This window comes from Cygnus atratus, chromosome 6 (genome assembly GCF_013377495.2).
Source record: "Cygnus atratus isolate AKBS03 ecotype Queensland, Australia chromosome 6, CAtr_DNAZoo_HiC_assembly, whole genome shotgun sequence".
NCBI classification, from domain to species: Eukaryota; Metazoa; Chordata; class Aves; order Anseriformes; family Anatidae; genus Cygnus; species Cygnus atratus.
In genome coordinates, this window is record NC_066367.1 from 3,648,288 (window position 1) to 3,667,500 (window position 19,213).

At 38.7% G+C, this 19,213-nt stretch overlaps 1 protein-coding gene across 9 annotated transcripts in view; it reads right to left on the bottom strand.

The window, feature by feature from the left end:
* Positions 1-4,073: 4,073 nt before the first annotated feature.
* The window catches only part of MYO1B (myosin IB), a 130,222-nt gene continuing 115,082 nt past the window's right edge, over positions 4,074-19,213 (bottom strand). For all 9 annotated transcript variants that reach the window (XM_035572352.2, XM_035572392.2, XM_035572396.2 and 6 more), the window contains 7 exons: positions 17,733-17,807; positions 17,157-17,291; positions 16,192-16,298; positions 13,060-13,192; positions 11,209-11,361; positions 10,215-10,342; positions 4,074-7,061 (listed from right to left, as the gene is read on the bottom strand). In XM_035572352.2, coding sequence (XP_035428245.1) covers positions 6,938-7,061; positions 10,215-10,342; positions 11,209-11,361; positions 13,060-13,192; positions 16,192-16,298; positions 17,157-17,291; positions 17,733-17,807 — 855 coding nt within the window. In that variant the 3' untranslated portion in view covers positions 4,074-6,937. The remainder of the gene's footprint in view (positions 7,062-10,214; positions 10,343-11,208; positions 11,362-13,059; positions 13,193-16,191; positions 16,299-17,156; positions 17,292-17,732; positions 17,808-19,213) is intronic.

A 19,213-nucleotide genomic window follows, 5' to 3' on the forward strand; every position in this document is an offset into this window, starting at 1 on the left:
AGTCCAGGTTTTCAAGCGCATAGTTAGGTGACTTTGGTTCAGTGGTTGCTGACAAATCCCTCATCCCCTGCAAATCACACACACAAGCCACTGTCCAGTATCACCCACTCGTGGGGTGCAGGTCTGCCACCACTCGAGGACAGCATTCAGTGGACCTCAGAGGTCATACACAGGGGACACCACCTTGGCTCTCTGGTTTACAGCCACGCATCCGAGTGCCAGTAAAACAGAAGAAAGAAAACTGTGGTTTCTATAAAGCCCAAGTTTTGGCTAAATTCTTCTCTGCTCCTGAAGCAGAGAGCAACCACTAAGCAGTGGGTATAAGAGGCCTGTATTTCCTCCTGTACCTCACGCCTCCTTTCTAGTCTCACCTGTGACCCCCTTTCCTCCATCCCTCTTCAGCAGGAGGTGGTGCTCAGCACCTGGTGGCTCCTTTGCTGCCACTGCTCCTCGTTTCTCACCTGACTGCTCCAGCGTGGGCTCCTCCATAGGCTGCAATCCTGTCAGGGTTGTACCCGCTGCTCTGGCCACTCCTGGTCCCTGCCCAGGTGGCTCCTGGCCTCCAGCCGTCCTCAGGCTGTGCTTTTGCCTCGGCATTTCTCCTCTCCTGTCTTGCTCAGGCTTTCTCATTTTTCTCAGAGCTTGCTACCATTTCTTAACCACGCCTTTGCAGAGACACCGCATGGCTCTGCTCTGACCAGCAAGAGGCTGCCTCTGGCCACCTCACACCGCTCCCCCTGCTGCCCCCCGCGACAAGCCCTGCCAAGCGCAGCCGGTACAGGGCTGCGGCACCGTGCCTAGGGAAACAGGGAGAGCAGTTTAAGGTCCTCATTTTTGTTCCTGGTTAGCTCCATTCCCTTTTAAAAAGCTTTTTTAAAAAATTAATTATTTATTTATTTATACCCTACTTCAAAACAAATTCACTGAGCCTTAGCAGAGAGATGGGCAGAGAAGTCTCTCACACTGGGGTGACGTGGGAGAAGGGAACATCTGGCAGTGCAAAACCAAGTGACAGGAGAAAGCCACACCAAGGGAAGCCTCCAACTAATGCTACAGGCCAGGATTAGCACAGTGCAAGTCATCTATAGCACAGAAACAAAAATAGAGCAAATCTACAAAGGCTTTGCTCTTCCACCCTGACTGAAGAAAGCCATAGGTCCCCACCCATGGCAGCCAGGGGTCTGGCAGCTGAATAAGACACGCTGGTCTCTTTGGAAGGGGTTTCCTTGCCCTGATTCTACAGAAGAGCCTGAAGATGTGGCTGAAGCTGAACCCTGCAAAGCAATTTTAGCTCTCCTCTTGAGTTGGGTTTTCTTTGGTGCTTTGGGCAGGGGATTGGACCCCCCCAGCTATGTGCCCTGTAGCCTGTCACCTGGTCCCGTACAGCATCCCCAGGGCGGGTGCTGGCAGTGAGAGGAGGCATCACTCCTGCCCCATCCCACCCAGATGGATGGATGTGGTCCTCTTCATTCACAGACTGACATTTAACAGCTCACAGTCCTCCTTTCTTTTCTATTTTTAGTCTACCCTACGTCAAGAACCACATCCCAGAACCACGCAGTGCTTGGGAGCCCAGCATGTGATAGACACCACACAATGTCAACAGAGCACCACTTCCTAAATGCAAAAGCTTTCAAACAGGGGAAACAGGGAGAACGTGTTCGTGCCAGTAATGGGCTGACTGTAAGCTTGGAAGTTATATATTTACGTCACAGTGAGTTTCTGGTGTTGGCTTAAAGCCAATTTTTCCTATATCTGAAATAGCTAATTTTTTATTTTATTTTTTAATTTTTTTTTTGCATTATTCCCGTAACAGTTAATGAAAACTCAGGGAACTGCCATCAATAGCTCACAATCTTCGTATAACATTAAGGTTGGGGTGCAATCAACAATTAGGATCTTCCATTGCACTTAAAAGCTCATCCACAGCGTTTGGAGTTTATGAATAAAAATGAAATTTTAATTAATAGGTTATGGTGATTTTGGATCAGGCAGCATTGCTTTGAACACCTGCAATTGGATCCTTCATGGTTAAACTTATGCCAAGGTCTCTTTCCATAGCTATGGCAGCAGGCAGGCAAGTAAAAGCCAAGGTATTCGCAGTTTTTAATGCTCCTCTGCATCTGAATATAAATGAGTTCCCTCCTTTTGGCACCTGGGTTTGAAATTACTATTTCGTATTCTGATGGATTCCTTTTTTAAGGCTACAAGAAGCAACCTTGAAAACTGTGTGCAGTGAATCAAGGCAGCAGGGACTTCATCACAGCATTGCTTCAAGTGGATTTCTCTTCTAACAGGAAGAGACAGAGCAATAAGAGTGAGCACACAGCAACAGAAGCTTTTCATGTTTCAGGCTTTGCTTTTGCTTTCTGTCAGAGTTTTGGGAAGCACTGGTGATACTGATACAGCTAGCAAATTAGCCTGAAAGGGAACAAAGCATCTCTTACTAAAAACAGCTCTTAGCTAGAAGGGAAATAAAATATTTCCTATATACTTAGCTGAAACCAAGGTGCCAGGATGCAGAGGTAGATAATGGAAGAAAATAATCTGAAAGAAAAAAATTGGTGTTTTACTCTTGAGACATTCCTTCCTCCCTTTGTCACTGTAGAGACCATCAAAGCAGGAGGGAATGAGGACTGGAGGAAACCAGAACGTGATGAGAGACAGAGTGGGAAACAGCACCTGATACCTCTGAGACCATCCAGCATCAAGATACTGGTAGGCCTGTAAAAATCACTATTTAACGTGGCAAAAAGCATAATCTCCCACTTTCCCTCGGGGGCCAGGGATGAACAGCCTAAAAGGCACAAACTCTCGGCCACGCTTACACTCCACCGCTCAGTCTCAAAGCCCAGAGACTCAGATGCCAGGCATGTGGGAGGAAGCCACAGACGCCCTTAATGCTAAAAAGCCTGTGGTCAGTACCAAAGATCAGACCGATCGCAAACACAAAGGCGGCTCACCAGCCTCTACTGCCACGAGGCTGCTGTTAAGCACCGCTGCTGTTAAGTGCTCAGCAGATGAGAAACAAGTCTCTGAGGTGATGGGCGAGGGAGCTGGGGCACAGGTAGTGTGCTCATCGGCACACCATCCATGGGCAAGGGCTCTGGCAGAAGCAGGAATGAAGTTTAACCAATAGTTTGGCCACTCATCTGGACAGGCAGACCTTTACTTTCCCATAGTGGAATGCTATACAGCAGAGCCTTACCTTGGGGTAAGTGCAGTTAAGTAAGAAATCAGTTGAATTAAGAAGAGAGATTCAGATTCTTCAGATTTTCTTTGCTCTAAGAGGCTTTTGTGTTTCATACTTGAAAATTTTGCTTAGTCAGTGGAAGTCAGATGCCAATGTCTTAAAAGCTTAGGCTAAAAGAGAAAGAGAATCTGTTTCTAAAAATCTTTTAGGACACAATTTCATCAGCTGATCATAATCAAAGCCAACTGCAATGCCCTCAAACTTTCCTAATTAATTTTAAGTTAAAGCTTGAATACCCAACTCTTCCCTGGGTGCAAGGGAACAGGAGTAGAGCTGGTGCTAGCTGATAGCAAGTTGGGATTAAGTTTGATATTCTTCTCCCAACCCCAAGTCTTCAATAGCCCTAGCTTACCTTAGACAGGTGCAGCATGAAAGAGTTATCTGTTTCCTAAAAAAATAAATAAAAATAAATTAAAAAACTCATTGTAGCACACTTCTTTCTCTTTGCCTTCCAGCTAATGTTTTGAGACTGGCCAATTAAAATCTGTCCCAACCTACATAAATACATTTTTACAAGAATTATTACTGGCAACTGTAATTTCACCATAATCCTTTACACTCTGTATGCTCCACTCAAAAAGTAGAGAAGAACTGATGGAATCAGTGCTGCTGAATGAGCAAGTACTTCAGTCACTGCTATCCTGCTAGGAAAAACAGGACCTTTCCATATAGTGAATGCATTAGCAAGGAATCACACACATTTCTTGTCTCTCCAAGTCACACGCCAATGTTCTGCATATGTAACCTAAAATCCCACCTGCCTGTGCTTTTTAGATTTGAAAGCGGTAAGGAAGGTACAGATAAAGAGAAAGCATAGGTCTAGGAACAGAATTTTTATTTGATTCTGGAAAATTGCAAGAAACATTTTTTTTAAATGATCCTTGCCCCGCTTTCAGATGACAAATGAAAATTTACAAGTAAAAGGATGCATAAGGTTAGCACCATAGGAGTAGTTGTTTTCTCTTTACAATTTCATTTGATAGAAGGTTATAAAAGAATACAGAGGAAAAGAAAAAACTAGCTGACCACACATTTTTATTTTCAACATCCTAGCTATTTAAATCTAAACATCAAAACACCATGACTCAACTAGCATATCTAAATAATTCATGTTCAGCAAAACTCACTCTGTACATTAAGAACTGCGTAGGTGTCAAACGGTAGCTATCACAACATATGAACTAATATGCAAGGCAAAAATGGTAATGTTCCAGAAAAAGAAGTGAAACAACAGACATCAAAGTGAGGAATTTGCCATTCTTCCAGTGTTATGCTAGTATGGCTATCACCACTTGCTGCAAAGATCAACAAAATAAAAGGCATGTGTACTGGGTCTGGCTGTGATGGAGTTAATTTCATGAGTCAAATATCCTAATATTACCCTGAAATATCCTAAATTTCATTGGACAAACATTCAAATGTACTTAATCTCTCATTTCCTACCTGCAAACAACTACAGGATTACATCAGCCGTCATTCAAATGTTTGCTTTCCTCTACTTGTATTCATTTTTAAAACATGCTCCATGTGGTTCTTATTGTAAGGTTTTCAAGGTACCGAACAGTTTTACAAACCCTCCAGTCCTTACCAGGAAGGAATGCTAACACTCAGGTTTTAGTTTTAAATTTAGGAGTTGTGTGTTGTCTTCTTAAGGCAATGGAATAATTACTTTGAGGTATCCTAATTTTGCATTATAAATTGATACTAAGATTTCCTTTGTAAGCATCTCTAATTACAAAACATCTAAAATGCTTTATATTTTACTAAACTATAAATCTCACTTAGTTATTAATAAAAAAAAGGGGGGGGAGGTTAAACTTGGATCACAATGAAGTAACTTTTTGTCATAGTTTGGTTACTCCCACCTTTCAAGGTCACCTGCATGGACTTCTAACAGCAGAATTAAGCAACCAGTTAAAGCAATTGTTTTGTATCCAAATCATAGCAAAACCATCTAGTTTAATCTCAAAGTAAGACCCAATATTACCCAAAACAGCTCCTTTTTTTTTTTTCCAGATTGATAAGGAGGCCACCATTAGCATTAGAACATCAGCTTCTGTACACACAGTTTTAACCTGGAGAGCCAACATTAACGGTGAACTACCCAGAGGAGCCTTCACAGGCATTAGTACTACATAACTTCACCATCGGAAGAGTAACGAGACTCTGAACTTTTCTTTATCTTTTCTTTATTTATGCTTGGACTTCCAGCACTGCACATCAAGTACCCAGGGTCTTCATCTGTCTTATATCAGACTGCAAAAACACAATGGTTTCTCAGCTGTCCTTGCATCAACAAAGCAAACACATTCAGCAACCCCTTCACGTGAGTAGTTACTTCTGTCTTAAAAATGCAGCTCCTCTTAAGGATTTCAACTAATGCTTCTGGTTTATAAAAGATTAAGTGCAATCAGTTACAATGAAAGTTTATAATGCAGCTCTTGGATTGTATTTTCTGTGCACACATTTACATCAGGCACACGAGTTATATAAAATAGTTTGGAGTACAAAAATATGGTTATAACATAGGAGTACCAAACAGCACAGAATTAAAACAGTTTTATTACCATAATACCAATTTATATACAGACCCCCAAATTCAGGAATTTTTAATTTGAAGTATTCTTCCCAAATTGACAACTGTAGTGTACACTCTAAAAAACTGCAAATTAACAACACAAATCTATTTCAACCTCTACGTTGTCTGTGCAGGCTGCACCAATCCTCTCTCTTGCACACAAAAATGTATTATAAATAATTTTTCACAAAATGTCATGTATGTTTTATTGCACATTGTACATGCCAATATCTAAAAGAAAGGCTCAAACCCTTCGCTTGATAACTAACGGTTTAAATAACTAGCAGTTACTTGTGTTATGAATACTACTGCATTTTTCAGGCTCTAATCTTAACTGATAATTTAAAGAAAAAAGCAGAACAGAAAATATGCTTTAAACTGTATATCTTTTGTGAATGAAATAAGCTTCTTTAAATTTATTCTTATTTCTACTTTATAAAGTTATTAAAAATATCTGACCCAATTAAAAATCCCGTTTCCAAATTTCCACATTTTTTTAATTAAAAATTTATCCATACAACTGCTTGTACAATTATATGTTCCTTCTGTTTTGCAGAATTAGGTGTTCCCGTGCTGTATTTACTAAAGGATCAAGTTACGTAAGTCCTAGAGTTAACTACAATGGTTAGTGTCTCAGTCTCAGCTCTGCCAGTCTCTCCAGCAAAGGAGGAGCGCGTCAGAGCACCAGAGCAGGTAGGCTGGCATAAAAAGACATAGGGCACAAGTTGCCACTAAGCATCAAGGTCACATATAGTTTCTGTTAAGTGGATCTCTAGACTAAGGAATATGAGTAATTTACCATTAATATGTGGGTTTATGGTATGCTGCAGTAAAATATGGCCACTAAACAAAGAGAATGATTCATGTATGACAGAAAACGTGCCAACTGGTAAAAATGCCCCACTGGGTAAAAATCTGCGTGTTGAAGGTTAAAACTATGGCACAAAGGAAACGGTTAAAAAGTCAACTGATCAAATGTTTTGCCAAGGGTTTCCAAAGCTATTAGCCATCAACAGCTCTAGAAAGGGGTAAAACCAGCAAAACCAAACTAAAATTGCACTATTACAAAGAAACAAGTCCATGAAAGGGAGAGGCACCAGCTGCAGTTACGGGACAGCCACTTCAAGAAGACGATTGTTTTTTCGTTTGCAAGTTGGGATGTTGCCATTTTTCTGGCTGCCTTGTATGAACTTCACACACACTTTGTCTTGTCTGAACTGGACCAGAAACCTAGGGGAGGGAATAAGATGGATGCTAGTTAAAGGTGGAAAAATGCATGATCAGATGAAGTCTTTTTGAAGGCCTTTCTTCCATTCACTGCTATAACTACAAAAAGACACCTGATCCTGCTTCTCCAGGAATAGTTTATAAACAATGTAATAAAATTAGAGAGAAAGTTGAAAGCATCATTAACAGTATTTTTGGTCATTTATTTGTACTCTGTTTTCAACCATCTACAATGCATCAGTGAGCTAAGTATCTTTTAAAACTAGATTCTGCAGACTAGTAGTCAAAGAAAAACATTAAACATGGTTGTTGGGTTTTCTTTTCATAAAATAATATACATAAAACCGAAAAAGCAACAATACTGTTCTTGTTCTTGCAACAATACTTGTTCTTGAAATACTATTTCTTGTCCATAGAGAAATTTACTTTCTTACCACACCATACAGAAATTAGTCATACCAACACATTCTTTGTCAGGGAAATAAGCTTTTCTCCCACTTAAAAGTGGATAAATTAATATATATATGTACTAGCACTCGTTACCTTGAGTAAATGCCAGACATCTATCAACTCCCTCCAACACCATTACCCCGTGACTTAGAAAAAGTTCAGCAGAGGGCAGCTGAAGCCACAACTCATAAAGAGAGGGCTTACGTTGGTACAAAACCCACATACACTCAATTGAGGAGGACGATTGCTCTGTCTGAGCAGCATTTCAAAAGCTCAGCAGAAATCGGGGTGAATGTTGAATCCTTAGGCCAGGAGTGAACTTGTAGTATGTAAGTGTTTCTGAATATCTCAGTAGACAGGGAAAATACTGTCAAATCTATTTTATAGCTGAGACTTCCAGATCCACAGAGTGCCTTCCTGCTGGCACATCAGAAATGTGCTGCAAAATAAACTCCAAGTCATTGTCTTCTGGGTTGCATTTACTTAGCATATCTAGCATTTTAACAACTCTCTGATTTCTCATACTTAGCCTTTACAGCTCCCTGCTCAGCAATTAGGAAACTTCATTTCCTCCTCAGCAATCTCGAGATTTAGATACCTCCCACAGTTCAAGGTAAATTAATCTGGATTTGACCATTTTATACTGGATGAGAAATTTCAATGAATTTGAAGAATTGCTTTAAAAAAAAAAAAACAAAAACATGCTCATACAGAGCATCAAACTTCTCACTGATCTGGACAGCAAGATTAAAAGCAATAAACAGGGCAGTGCTGCTTTTTGGCTCACATGCAGCAGTTGCTGACCTAAAAAGTCCTTTGTAACCCAGCAGATTTTCCCTTTTAGCATCCTTAAAAAGTCTTCCAGCAGAGGCCAAAAACTTCAAAGAATTCATCCTCCAGCCGGAAACCACAAATCAAGCTGACGGCATTGCTCAGGGGAGGAAGTGGCTGTGCCGTGCCGCCCCGCAGCCTGCTTTCCTGCTGAACAGCCCAGGCGCTCCCAGATTAACTTGCTCAGCGCTCCCCGCCAGGCAGGCATCTGGAAAACGTGAGCTGGTCTCAGAGCCATCATCTCCTGTCACCAACACTGCGTTTTCCTAGACCTTTCCTAAGTCTTCAAGCCTTGCCTACGAGTGTGCTGGCAACATAGGCAGGCAAAATGTGTCTTTGGAGTAGAGCTGGCCCTGCTCCTGGGCCATTGCTCCAATATAATATATATCTATAGTATTTCTCTGACTAGACATAGTCCTGGATCAAAAGCATTTTTACTTTTAGAACTTCTCTTCCCAAAAAGTGGTGTACAGTAGTCAAAACGAGGTCAAATTTTCTCCTCAATTCCTGGTCATGCCTGTATCTAAACTCTGGCATGGAGACGAGAGTAAAGCTTCACCATGAACAGAGATGGGGCTGCTCAAAAAGAAGCAAACAAAACTTAGAATTATTTAGTCTGGATAAACTCGAGAGCAATACACGCTTGAACGGTTTTAGTCTCCAAAGCAAGACACAAAAACATATCCCAAAATGCAAGGCTCCCAGAAACCAGGCTGTTTCATTTCAGACATAAGGCAGGCTGGCAGGCCAGACAAGTGCAATGCATGCTTAAATTTTGTTTCAGTACTTTATTCTTCTGTAGCAATCACTAAACTAGAAACTTAACGGGGACAGCCACAACTCTTCTAGAGGCTAAAAAACACACACTTCAGCAAAAACGAACTAAATCACATCTGGCAATGGATGGAACAAAGGAAAATGGCAGATGTAATTTTCAAGGAAATAGCAAAATCAGCCTTTATATAAACCCTCAAATCTGAACAGATACAAACTGTAATCACCATCAGGACTCTAGAATACAATCAGTGCTGTGCAGCCAGATAAAAGGTTCAATTTTTGCCTGCAAAAACTTTACTTCACTAACATTAAAGGCTTCCAAATGTTGTTCTTTATTCAAAGTGAATAAATCCACCAAATCAACACTACTGAAATCAGGGGGTACTTCGCAAAACAAACTGAACACATAAAAACAGTGGACTAAGTGATAGAGCCCTATTCAACAGACTTCATGAACTCACACAAAAATATTTTTATTCCATGATTGCAAACACTGCAAATTCAGTCCTTACTTAAGGCTGAAGTATGAAACTGAACCAAACTATGAAACAAACAAACAAAAACCACAGGAACAAAACACCAACAACTGGTGGCTGAAGCACCATAAGCAGGAATTTTAAGAATATATCTTTCACCATCGCAAAAAAAAAAAAGGTAGAGCTTTATAGACATGCATTTAGTGAGGTGCTTTTCACTCTGCTTTTGTTGTTTTCACTGGAACTTGACACCTGGTGTCCACTCTGCCTAACTGATAAACATCTCAGAGGAACATGTGAAGTTTTCAGTTCACACATGAAAGGATTTCTTCAAATGTATTGTCTTTTAACTGTATCTCATGCAGTATTTCTGCTTCACAGCTCTATTTGAAACTACATTAAGAAAAGGACATTTTCTCTAACGATTTTTGAGGGAATAAAAGCCAAAAGGAATACTAGAAATGAGTATTCATTGAATATTGGATCCTTATATACAAGTACTCTGTCAAGAGAAAAGAAGCATTAGTTACACAGTAGTGTTTTGTTTCTCTAACATTAGATACTCGACTTCTTAGCACATTGCATTGAAGGAAATGCACTTTTAAGCAAACATGAAACATACTCATCAGAAATCTCAATGTTGAGCTTCTGCTTGGTTTGGCTGAGAGTAGTGCGGTAAAGTTTAGTGGCCATTTCAATAAGGTGATCACTGCTCAACAGAAAATCCCCTTTAACAGCTGCTCCTGAACCCTGCAACAGGAAGGAAAGTAGTTAAGTTATTAGTCTTCTGTCTTGTAAATTAAACAGGGATGCAGTGCAGTTATCAGGCTCAAAATACAATTGACTCTTAAATAAAGTATAAAACTGTTGAGAATTAATAACTCTCCTTTCTGAGCCGAAAGGAAGGTCACCACCTGTCCTACATTGTGGTGTTTCTGTCTCCCTCTTTTGGCCATGCCACTATGAACTTGTATTTCTTTTTCAGAAGGGAACAGAAACCAATTAACACCACAACATTTGGATGAAGGTGGTCAGTATGAAAAGACACTATATATAGCATTCTTCAAATCCAGTTAAACCAGAACACAAATGCCAGCATAATGATTTTAACAGAGCAGTGCTGACAGTGCAGCAAAGTAAATATAGCACCAAACTAAGTTCTTCGGAACTGAGTAACCAAATGAGCTGTGCCATAACATGGATATATTGGAATCACAAAAAAGGGAGAGAAATATTCTACCAGAGTGTCAGAAAGAATTATACAAGGAGCTAGAAAGGAAAACACTGTCACAAGGTATAAGAAGCAGATTAAAGGCTCATTTTACTAATGGAAAACGCTAATCCTGAAGAGGCTACAGTGAAAAATGAACTCTGATGTTCACAAGTAAATTATCATTCAGGATGTTATAACTGTTTATCATTCCGAATACAGCAACTGTTCTCATTTGGCTCCAACAGTTTTAAATCAAAGTTTTTTGCAGATGTGGTAAAGTTCAAAACCAATGCTCTAAACCTACAAGTTTACCACTTTGTCTGAATGCTACAAGACAATAAACCATTTGGATATTGTTGCATGCCAAACAGTCACATTATTGTAATATAAAGTTGTAACCAACCTCCTTGAGGTGCACTGCAAAGAAGCCATCATTCTGGGAGCTCATGGACACTTTGGTAACATCTCCCAGTGGAACCTCTGACTTGATATTCCCAGACTTCTGATCCGCAAGGAGAACATTATTTTTGGTTAATAAGAAAATCCTGGATGTAGCCTGTGAAAATACAAAATTGCAAACTATTATCTACACAAAGAGAGAATTGGGTTTTACTGAGCACCTACTAAGACTACAAATAGTTCATAGAGTTAATAAGCTTGGCCCACATATGTAAATATGAACATTTGATGTTCAGTAAAAGCTTCAGATCGGTTAAAATTAGGTCGAATTTACTTGTGTCTAATTATAGATTGAGCTCTATATGAGCATAGCTCATTTTGGCACATATGTTTAGATATAAACAGTTTCTTTAATTACTAGCTTACAGTTATAAAATCCAGAAACTGAAAGTCAGAAACTATGCAAATCAGGATAACCTCATTTCTCATGCTCTACCAATCCCCAGGAAAACCAGCATTCCTTTTCAGTGACAGCCATTTCAGGACTAAGCCTCACATATTTACTGTTATTCACCTAAACCGTGTCACAACAAATTACATAGGTATTTTTTCCATGTTATGTTATCCTCCCTTTATCTATCAGAATTATTCCTTAGGTGGATGTACATTCATGTTTTCAAGCTACAAATATTTCTAAAGCATGGATGTGTGTTCTTAAATGAATATTGGAAAATAGTAAACTGTATAATAGAAACCTGTATTTGAAATGAGAGCTTTATCTACACAAACAACCTTTTGAACATGTAAGAAATGAATCCTTATTAAATGATCATTAAGGTCCCTTTCAATCCAAAACATTTTACGATTCTATGAAAAATGTATTTAAAATTTAAATTCCAAATAGCACAACTTATGTTTGGTGTAAATCTATTCTAAAATATAATGATAATGAATTATATAGCTTCTTCTCCCATAAAATTTTAAAGAAAAAAATCTTAGCCATTATAATCAAGATGTGGCTGTCTAAAGCACATAGAACCATAGCTCATTATTATTATTATTATTGCATTTTTTCTTTTGTTTTGTTTTTTAAACTTTGAGACACGTAGCCTGTGCGACTATAAGAAAGATATTGCCTTCATTTAATTAATTCCTTCCAAACTGAAAAATTCATTTGGCATCAACAGCAGACAACCTGATTTCACTCCTAAAATGCATAAATGACATATACATCTAAGAAGTTGAGATCTACTAGTAGCAATATTTAGACAGATATGGTGACAACAATTACATTTACTAAGGGAGGATAATGCTTTCTGTTTTAATAAGTATAATTTAAATGCAAACCAAGTTCTGTGTTGGCAGAAAAGAAAAAAAAAGTACCCCGCATATTTAACAGCTTTAGTTAAATGATACAAGAAACTTGCTTCCTAATTCCAAAAAGTTTTTAATATCAATCAGAAGGCAGGCACAGCTAGCAAAGTATGCCACTCACAATTTAAAAACATAATTACACATGATAATCAGGAACTTGAAAGACATACGTTAAGGTTTCCAAATATTTGAACAAGAACAATATTTTCTAAGTATTTATTTTCTTCAGTTGGCAAACAAATGATCTAAGTTTAGTACAAAGAGTGCATTTAGTCGTGAATCAATGCAGCCTGTTACCAGTTGATGAGATGCCACTTTTGCTTGGAAAAGTCACTGAAAAATACAAACCCAAACAAGATTGTAGAAATCTTTATGTAAATTTACAATGGGTGTTTAGAACCACAAATTTACATAAATCCAACATTACCAGGCTTGATGTAAAAAATCTACCCTTCTGGATAAAGCAATGCCATTTTGTTACCTTCCCGTTAGCTCTATTGATCTTATTCACAACTTCAGCAATAATGATCTTCTCATCCACAGCATCCTTAAGTTTTTTGTACTTGGGGTTCTTGCTGATCTCCAGGTAAGCCCCTTGAAACGGCTGCCCAACACTACCGAGCAAAAACCACAGGAGAAACAGAGTTAAATAATGAATCTCACAAAAAACAGGCACTGTTCCAGGCTTTGTGGAGTCAGGAGGTGCACCAAATACCACTTTCAACAACTCTACGCTGACAGAAGCTTCCTTAATCTTGGTTACACCTCCTGCCAAGGAAAGTCATCAGCTGCTTCATTTTTAGCAGAAGACCCAGACCCAAACATCCCAGAAACCTCTGCTCATAATTTGTGTCTATTTTATACAGCAGCAAGGCGAAATGATATGCTCTTGTGTAACAGAGTATTTAGAGCAATACACCACTGAACACAAACAAGACTCTTATCGTGGTGTTTGTTTATGCAATGTAATTTGTCCTTGCTCCTGCTGTAGAGCTGGAAACTGCAGCTCTGCCCCAAGACACCTGGGGTTTGTACCAGGTTGGTACACTTGGGGTATTCAGCGCAGCACTGTTAGCATTAAATCTGTGCCATGCAGGCATAACACATCTGTTGGAATCCACTTGGGAAGTCGTACAGAGTAGTGTGGATGTATCCCCCAGCACGTTATCCCCATGAAAGGAGAGAAGGGTACAAAACGGTATGCATTTTAGACATGGTCTCTTTTACATATTAGCAGCACAGTACTAGTGAAGAAAGAGAAACTCAGCTCTGAAGGCAGTAATAGGATATTTCTTTTCCTGCTCTGGAAACGTTTTCCAATTAAATGGCTCAAATTGTTATGGATATCAGGCACATGTACATCCTTGTACAAGCAATCAATTTTGATGTAAAATCACCCGGTAACAGTCACCGTTTGTGAAAACAGAGGAAATCCACCTTCAGAAAGAAAAGCAGCTCTGTTTCTGTGCAATATTTCAGAGAGACAAGAATTTGCCTTGAAGATTTGCTGCTGCTTGTTAAATGCATAGCAGGTCTTCATCCAGACTCCCTGTACTTGCAACTCACCCCATCGTTACCTTAGGGCTATATAACAACAGCTTCCCTATCAGTCTCTGCTTGTTTTGTTTAGAAGTCACTTTAACTGATCACTTTGATTAAGTTACACTCCAATTACAAAGTACTTTGCCAAGACAAGAGCCCAAAAGGAACCACTATGTTATGTACAAGACCACTACCTTTCTAATTGTGTCTCCAGCACACAGGAAGAGAAAAGGAAGGGCACTGGTATTTTAGTAATCACCAGAAGTCCCTCTCTGTTCTTAAATAATTATATTACATGCAGAAAATTAGCCACATTCTTCAAATCATTACCAAACTAACTAATCAGAAACTTTATACAATAATTTCCTCCTCCCATTAAACAAAAACAAAAAAACAAAAACACAACAGGAGCTAATCCGCTCTGAAAACAGTTTAAAAGGGAAAACAAGATGAAAATGTTTCTAAATCATCGAGGGGTGTGGAGTGCATTCTAACTTTCCACTAGGTTGCAGCTCTTTTGCTTTTGTTTTTATTAATTAGCATTATGAAACCATAGTCACCAAAACCATCAGTTCCCTCTGGATTTTGTCCCTGATCAAATGACAGGGATTTACAAGCTAAAAGTGGGACAAATTAACAGTTGCTTTCTACCACATTTACCACTTAGGAATGTTTTGGATAGAAATCGCTCAGCTATATGCTGCATAATATTGCATTGTTCAGCCTTGGTCTTTTCCACGTGTCCAAATTACCTAACCAGGGAGACAAAATTCCTTCCTGCGCACAGAGCTCGGCACTGATCAGATGTATTCCGACTCAAATAAAACGGCTTGCTCCTGGAGAAATTCAGGGGCAGCATCTTTCTCTTTTCCCAACGGTATAAAAGGAGATCACAAAGCAAGTAAGGAGCAAATCACAAGCTGACATATACAGCCATTAAGTAAGTGATCTGCTGAAGGGAAGAAACAGAAACATAGACAGAGCGCATCACAGGAAAAGAGGAAATGTCTCAGTAAAAAATGAAACAAAACCAAACCAATAAAATGCACAAACACCCAAGCGGTGCTTTTCCATGCATGGAAATGGCCCCATCAACTGTTGCCAGATCCTGGTCCTGTCTTGTTTAACAATGCCTTGTTCCGGCTCAGCGTTCAAACCCTGGTATATAAAATAAATGTCTCCTGAGATGGACGAAGCCTTTGTTTTTAAGAAAAATAGTTTCTCAGTTCATATTCACTTAAAAAATCAATTTAACTTCTTTCAAAGACATCAGATCTCTATTTCGCCAGTTTTACTGAATACAAAAAATGCATGCATTGCTTAAATAAAATCAGCTACTACTGCACTTCTGTAAGCAATATTAGCTCCACAGATAGCAATGACCAGAATTTGTCAGGTTTTAGGAACTCAATAATCTGAGAAATCAAAAAACTTACTTGTAGAGATGTTTCACATTTTTAAAAGTCTCTAATTAAAAAAAGAATTTTTGAAATGGAAATAAACGAGCACTTAAAAAAAAAAATCTTCCTTTCAAAAAAAAATTATATTTGCCAATGTATGTAACTTAAATTACCCAGACTTCACATTAGAGCATTACACTGAATGTACTAATTTTGAAGATGAGAGCAATCCCTGGCATGCCTCATCTGGGAGTGTCATTGTCACTTACAGCCTTTCAGTTTGCTCTGAGTTTAGAGTTGCAGGAACCAGCATGATGGAAACTAGGGAAAAGGACAAGAGTTATTCCCTTCTACAAGTCCTCCAAAATTTCACTACGCAAACAGGTCATAAGAGGTTAGAACAACAAAACATCATGGTTTGGGGACAAAAGTGTTCAGTAACACAGGATAAGAAGCCTGCAACAACATCTCATTTAGAGGCAAACTGAGGTCAGTAAAGCAAATGATAAAGTGTTCAGCAGTGCCTACAGTAAAATATTCCCAGGTGTTAAGAATTGTTAAACTAGGAAATGCACTTTCCTGCCTAAGATAAAAAAGCAAAATCTTGCAGAGCTTCCTAATCTATGTAAGGATATTGAACTTACACTGAAAGCAGCAGAGTAGGTAATTACCTGGCTGGATATAAAGCCTTCTTGTCCTTGAAAAGTTCACTTGCTTCCAGTTTTTCTTCATATATAAGCTTCTGTTGATCGGTGAACTGGTCTCTGTACTTCTTACACTACAAAATATGGTATGTTAAAACAAACCAAAAATTATCCTCCCAGTTCTGATTTGAAGCAGCAGCACCACAGCCTAATGTTTTTTTATTGCTCAAGATACACATTCTTTGTATGCTTCTGAGATGACTCAGCTCGACCCTACATGCCACTCTAAAGTAGTAACAAGCCATGGAGGTGTTTTCCTCCACACCCATTCTACGTACTTCTGAGTTACACCAAAAAACAATGTCTAAAAGATCTCATTTAAGCAAAACTGGTCTGAATACAGTGCTAGAAAGGTTCAACGAAACATACAAGTTCCACGCTTGGGTAAGTTTGCATAAGCAGCCATAAAGAAGAAAACATAGCTGAGAGGACAAATTTGCAGCTCAGAAATGAAAACACTTCTTGACAATTCACAGAAAACATAGCCCACAAGCTCAGTAAAATGTCCGATCAGCACTTACACTGATTCTCACCATTCCCTCCATACGAAGGTCCAAAACAAATTACAGCTGACCACAGCTCCTAAGTAAAAAATTCCACTGAGTACTTCCAATGTTGGGCCGAGAGCTACTCCCAGACCTGGCCATGGACGCAAGTACTATACGCTACCAATTAACACGCAGCAGGCATGTGGCTTTAATATCAAGTTAAAAGCTGATGGCAGGAAGCAATCCTGTCTCTAGCCCCAAAAAGAAATAGACAGGATAGTTATACCCCTTGCAGGCCAAAGGCTATGATCTTCCAAAGAAATACAGTCATCCTGTTTGGAATAGGAAGAAATGCTTCCTAAAAATAGGCTCTTCAGGAAGGAAACAATCTACTGAAAATCATGTGATAACTTTCTGTATAGACTGGACCAGAATGTGCCCTACCCTCCACAAATGGAAAATCCTCTTTAGTTCCTTGTGAGTTGAATCCAAGAAAAGGTAAGGTCTCGCTGGCCAGTTTTTATCTATTGGCGATAAAGAAGGCATCTTATTCTTCATTTCCAAGAAGTATTTCTGCATCTGTGATAAAATTGAAGCAAGATGTTTTAGTAATGTTCAAATACCAGAGGTACTGAAATAAACACAGCAAAGCATTGTGATTTGCTGTGTGATTAAAGCTGTGTGATTAAAACCACAGTTACCAAACTGCAGCTCTCAGCTTTATTAAACCTGACCATAGATTTAAAAGAGCTGGGCATACCGAAAAATGCAAATTTAGATATCCTAAGTGTGTGACAAATGCTTAGTTAGTGCTACTCCCACACCTTCAAAACACTATTATCCTTTCTTTACAACATCAGAACATTGTTATCAATTTTCCATTTGGAAAATGGACATTTCCTTACAAAGACTATCAAGGCCACAAAACAGCTGTTATCTTTACAAGAAAACAAAAAAAATACCAACAAAACAAATTAAGCACAGATAATGTAAATACACTATGTACGGATATATACATACAAGTCTCTGAAGGGTGAATTCATAAATTTTTCTTCCAGCATTGGCTCTGAAGAATTTCCTGTACTCTCTACGGACCTGAAAAGTTAAACAAACCCCTCAAAGTGAATACGAAGAATGAATGTGTTTTCTCTGGTACTCTTATAAATCTTTATGGTAAAAAATACTAAGAAAGCATAAGAACATGCAAAGTGTTCCCATAAATAAGAGCAGTAACTGGGTACACTTCAAACATATGAACCAGACCGTGGACCAAGAGTTCAGAAAATTACCTCAGATTACCTCAGTACAGTCAACTGCACACGGACAGAGAACTTTATACATTTTCCTTTGAAAAGGCAAGATATTCCAATACTGTTGAATTTGTAGAATTCTGAATCTGTTTTCATGGACTTTTGCAAAAAGCTGGACTGAAAAAAGCAAGGTATCACTGGTGGTACATATCGTATTGTGTCTGAAGTGATACCGAACTCACGTTAATTACGTAGTTAACTGATGAACTGTTTCTTTATGGTTTTTCTCCTTTAAAATTCTTAAAACATAAAGTTTACTATAATAAAAACAGGACTTTTTTCAGAGAAGACATATATGAAAAAGTCTTCTTGCACAAACAGTCTTCATTCCAAAAATAAAATATCATTTTGGTGTTAAGAGCAGAGAATTAACACACAGGTTGCTTAATGTCAGCAAGCTTGATATTTGCTACTAAAATTTATTCAAAAATCAAGAAAGTAATCATTGAGGAGCACTTTTACAGGTGATACTACTGTTTTATATATGCTTCTAAATGTAATCTTTCAGAGTATTGCTTTTGCCCTTTTTATTTCTCTTAGCATTAATTAGCACAGCATCTAAATTCCTCTCTTAAGAAAACCCCAAACACCATCTGAAAGAGAGCACAACTGCTCTGGAGTTCCATGGGAAGCCCAGGCTCATGTCAAGTTAGCTGAAACATCCACCAACCTTCCTCAAACTTTGGCACAGCCTGGAACACACCTGCTACAAATTTTGAGCAAAAACCAGGGAAAACATCGTGGCTTCGCATAATTCACCCCAGAGCAAATTTAGTGGTTTTTAGCTAACTTGCTATGTGCTGCTGAATTCACTGTAACCAAAAAATAAAGTGAAATCCATATAGGAAAAAAACATATCAGCTTGTAAGAAAAAGAAAAGCTCATTTGGCTTATCCTAGCATATCTTCTACCCTATACTGAGTGTGATGCATTTTAAGATAAGCCAGCATTTTGAAAGCAAGAATCTGTCACCAGTCTGGTGTAAAAAAAATAAATAAAAAAAATGCACAGATAAATGGGCTTTTGCTTAATTGCACAGTAAGATGCATCAACAAAACTGACAGTGTTCATCTGTCTTCACTCTGTGCAAATAATGCACATAATTTTGCCCTTCTCACTTCATAAGAAAAATTATTAGAGTTCTTATTCACTGATTTTCTGTAAAGTTTAATGCTCTATAATTGTTATATA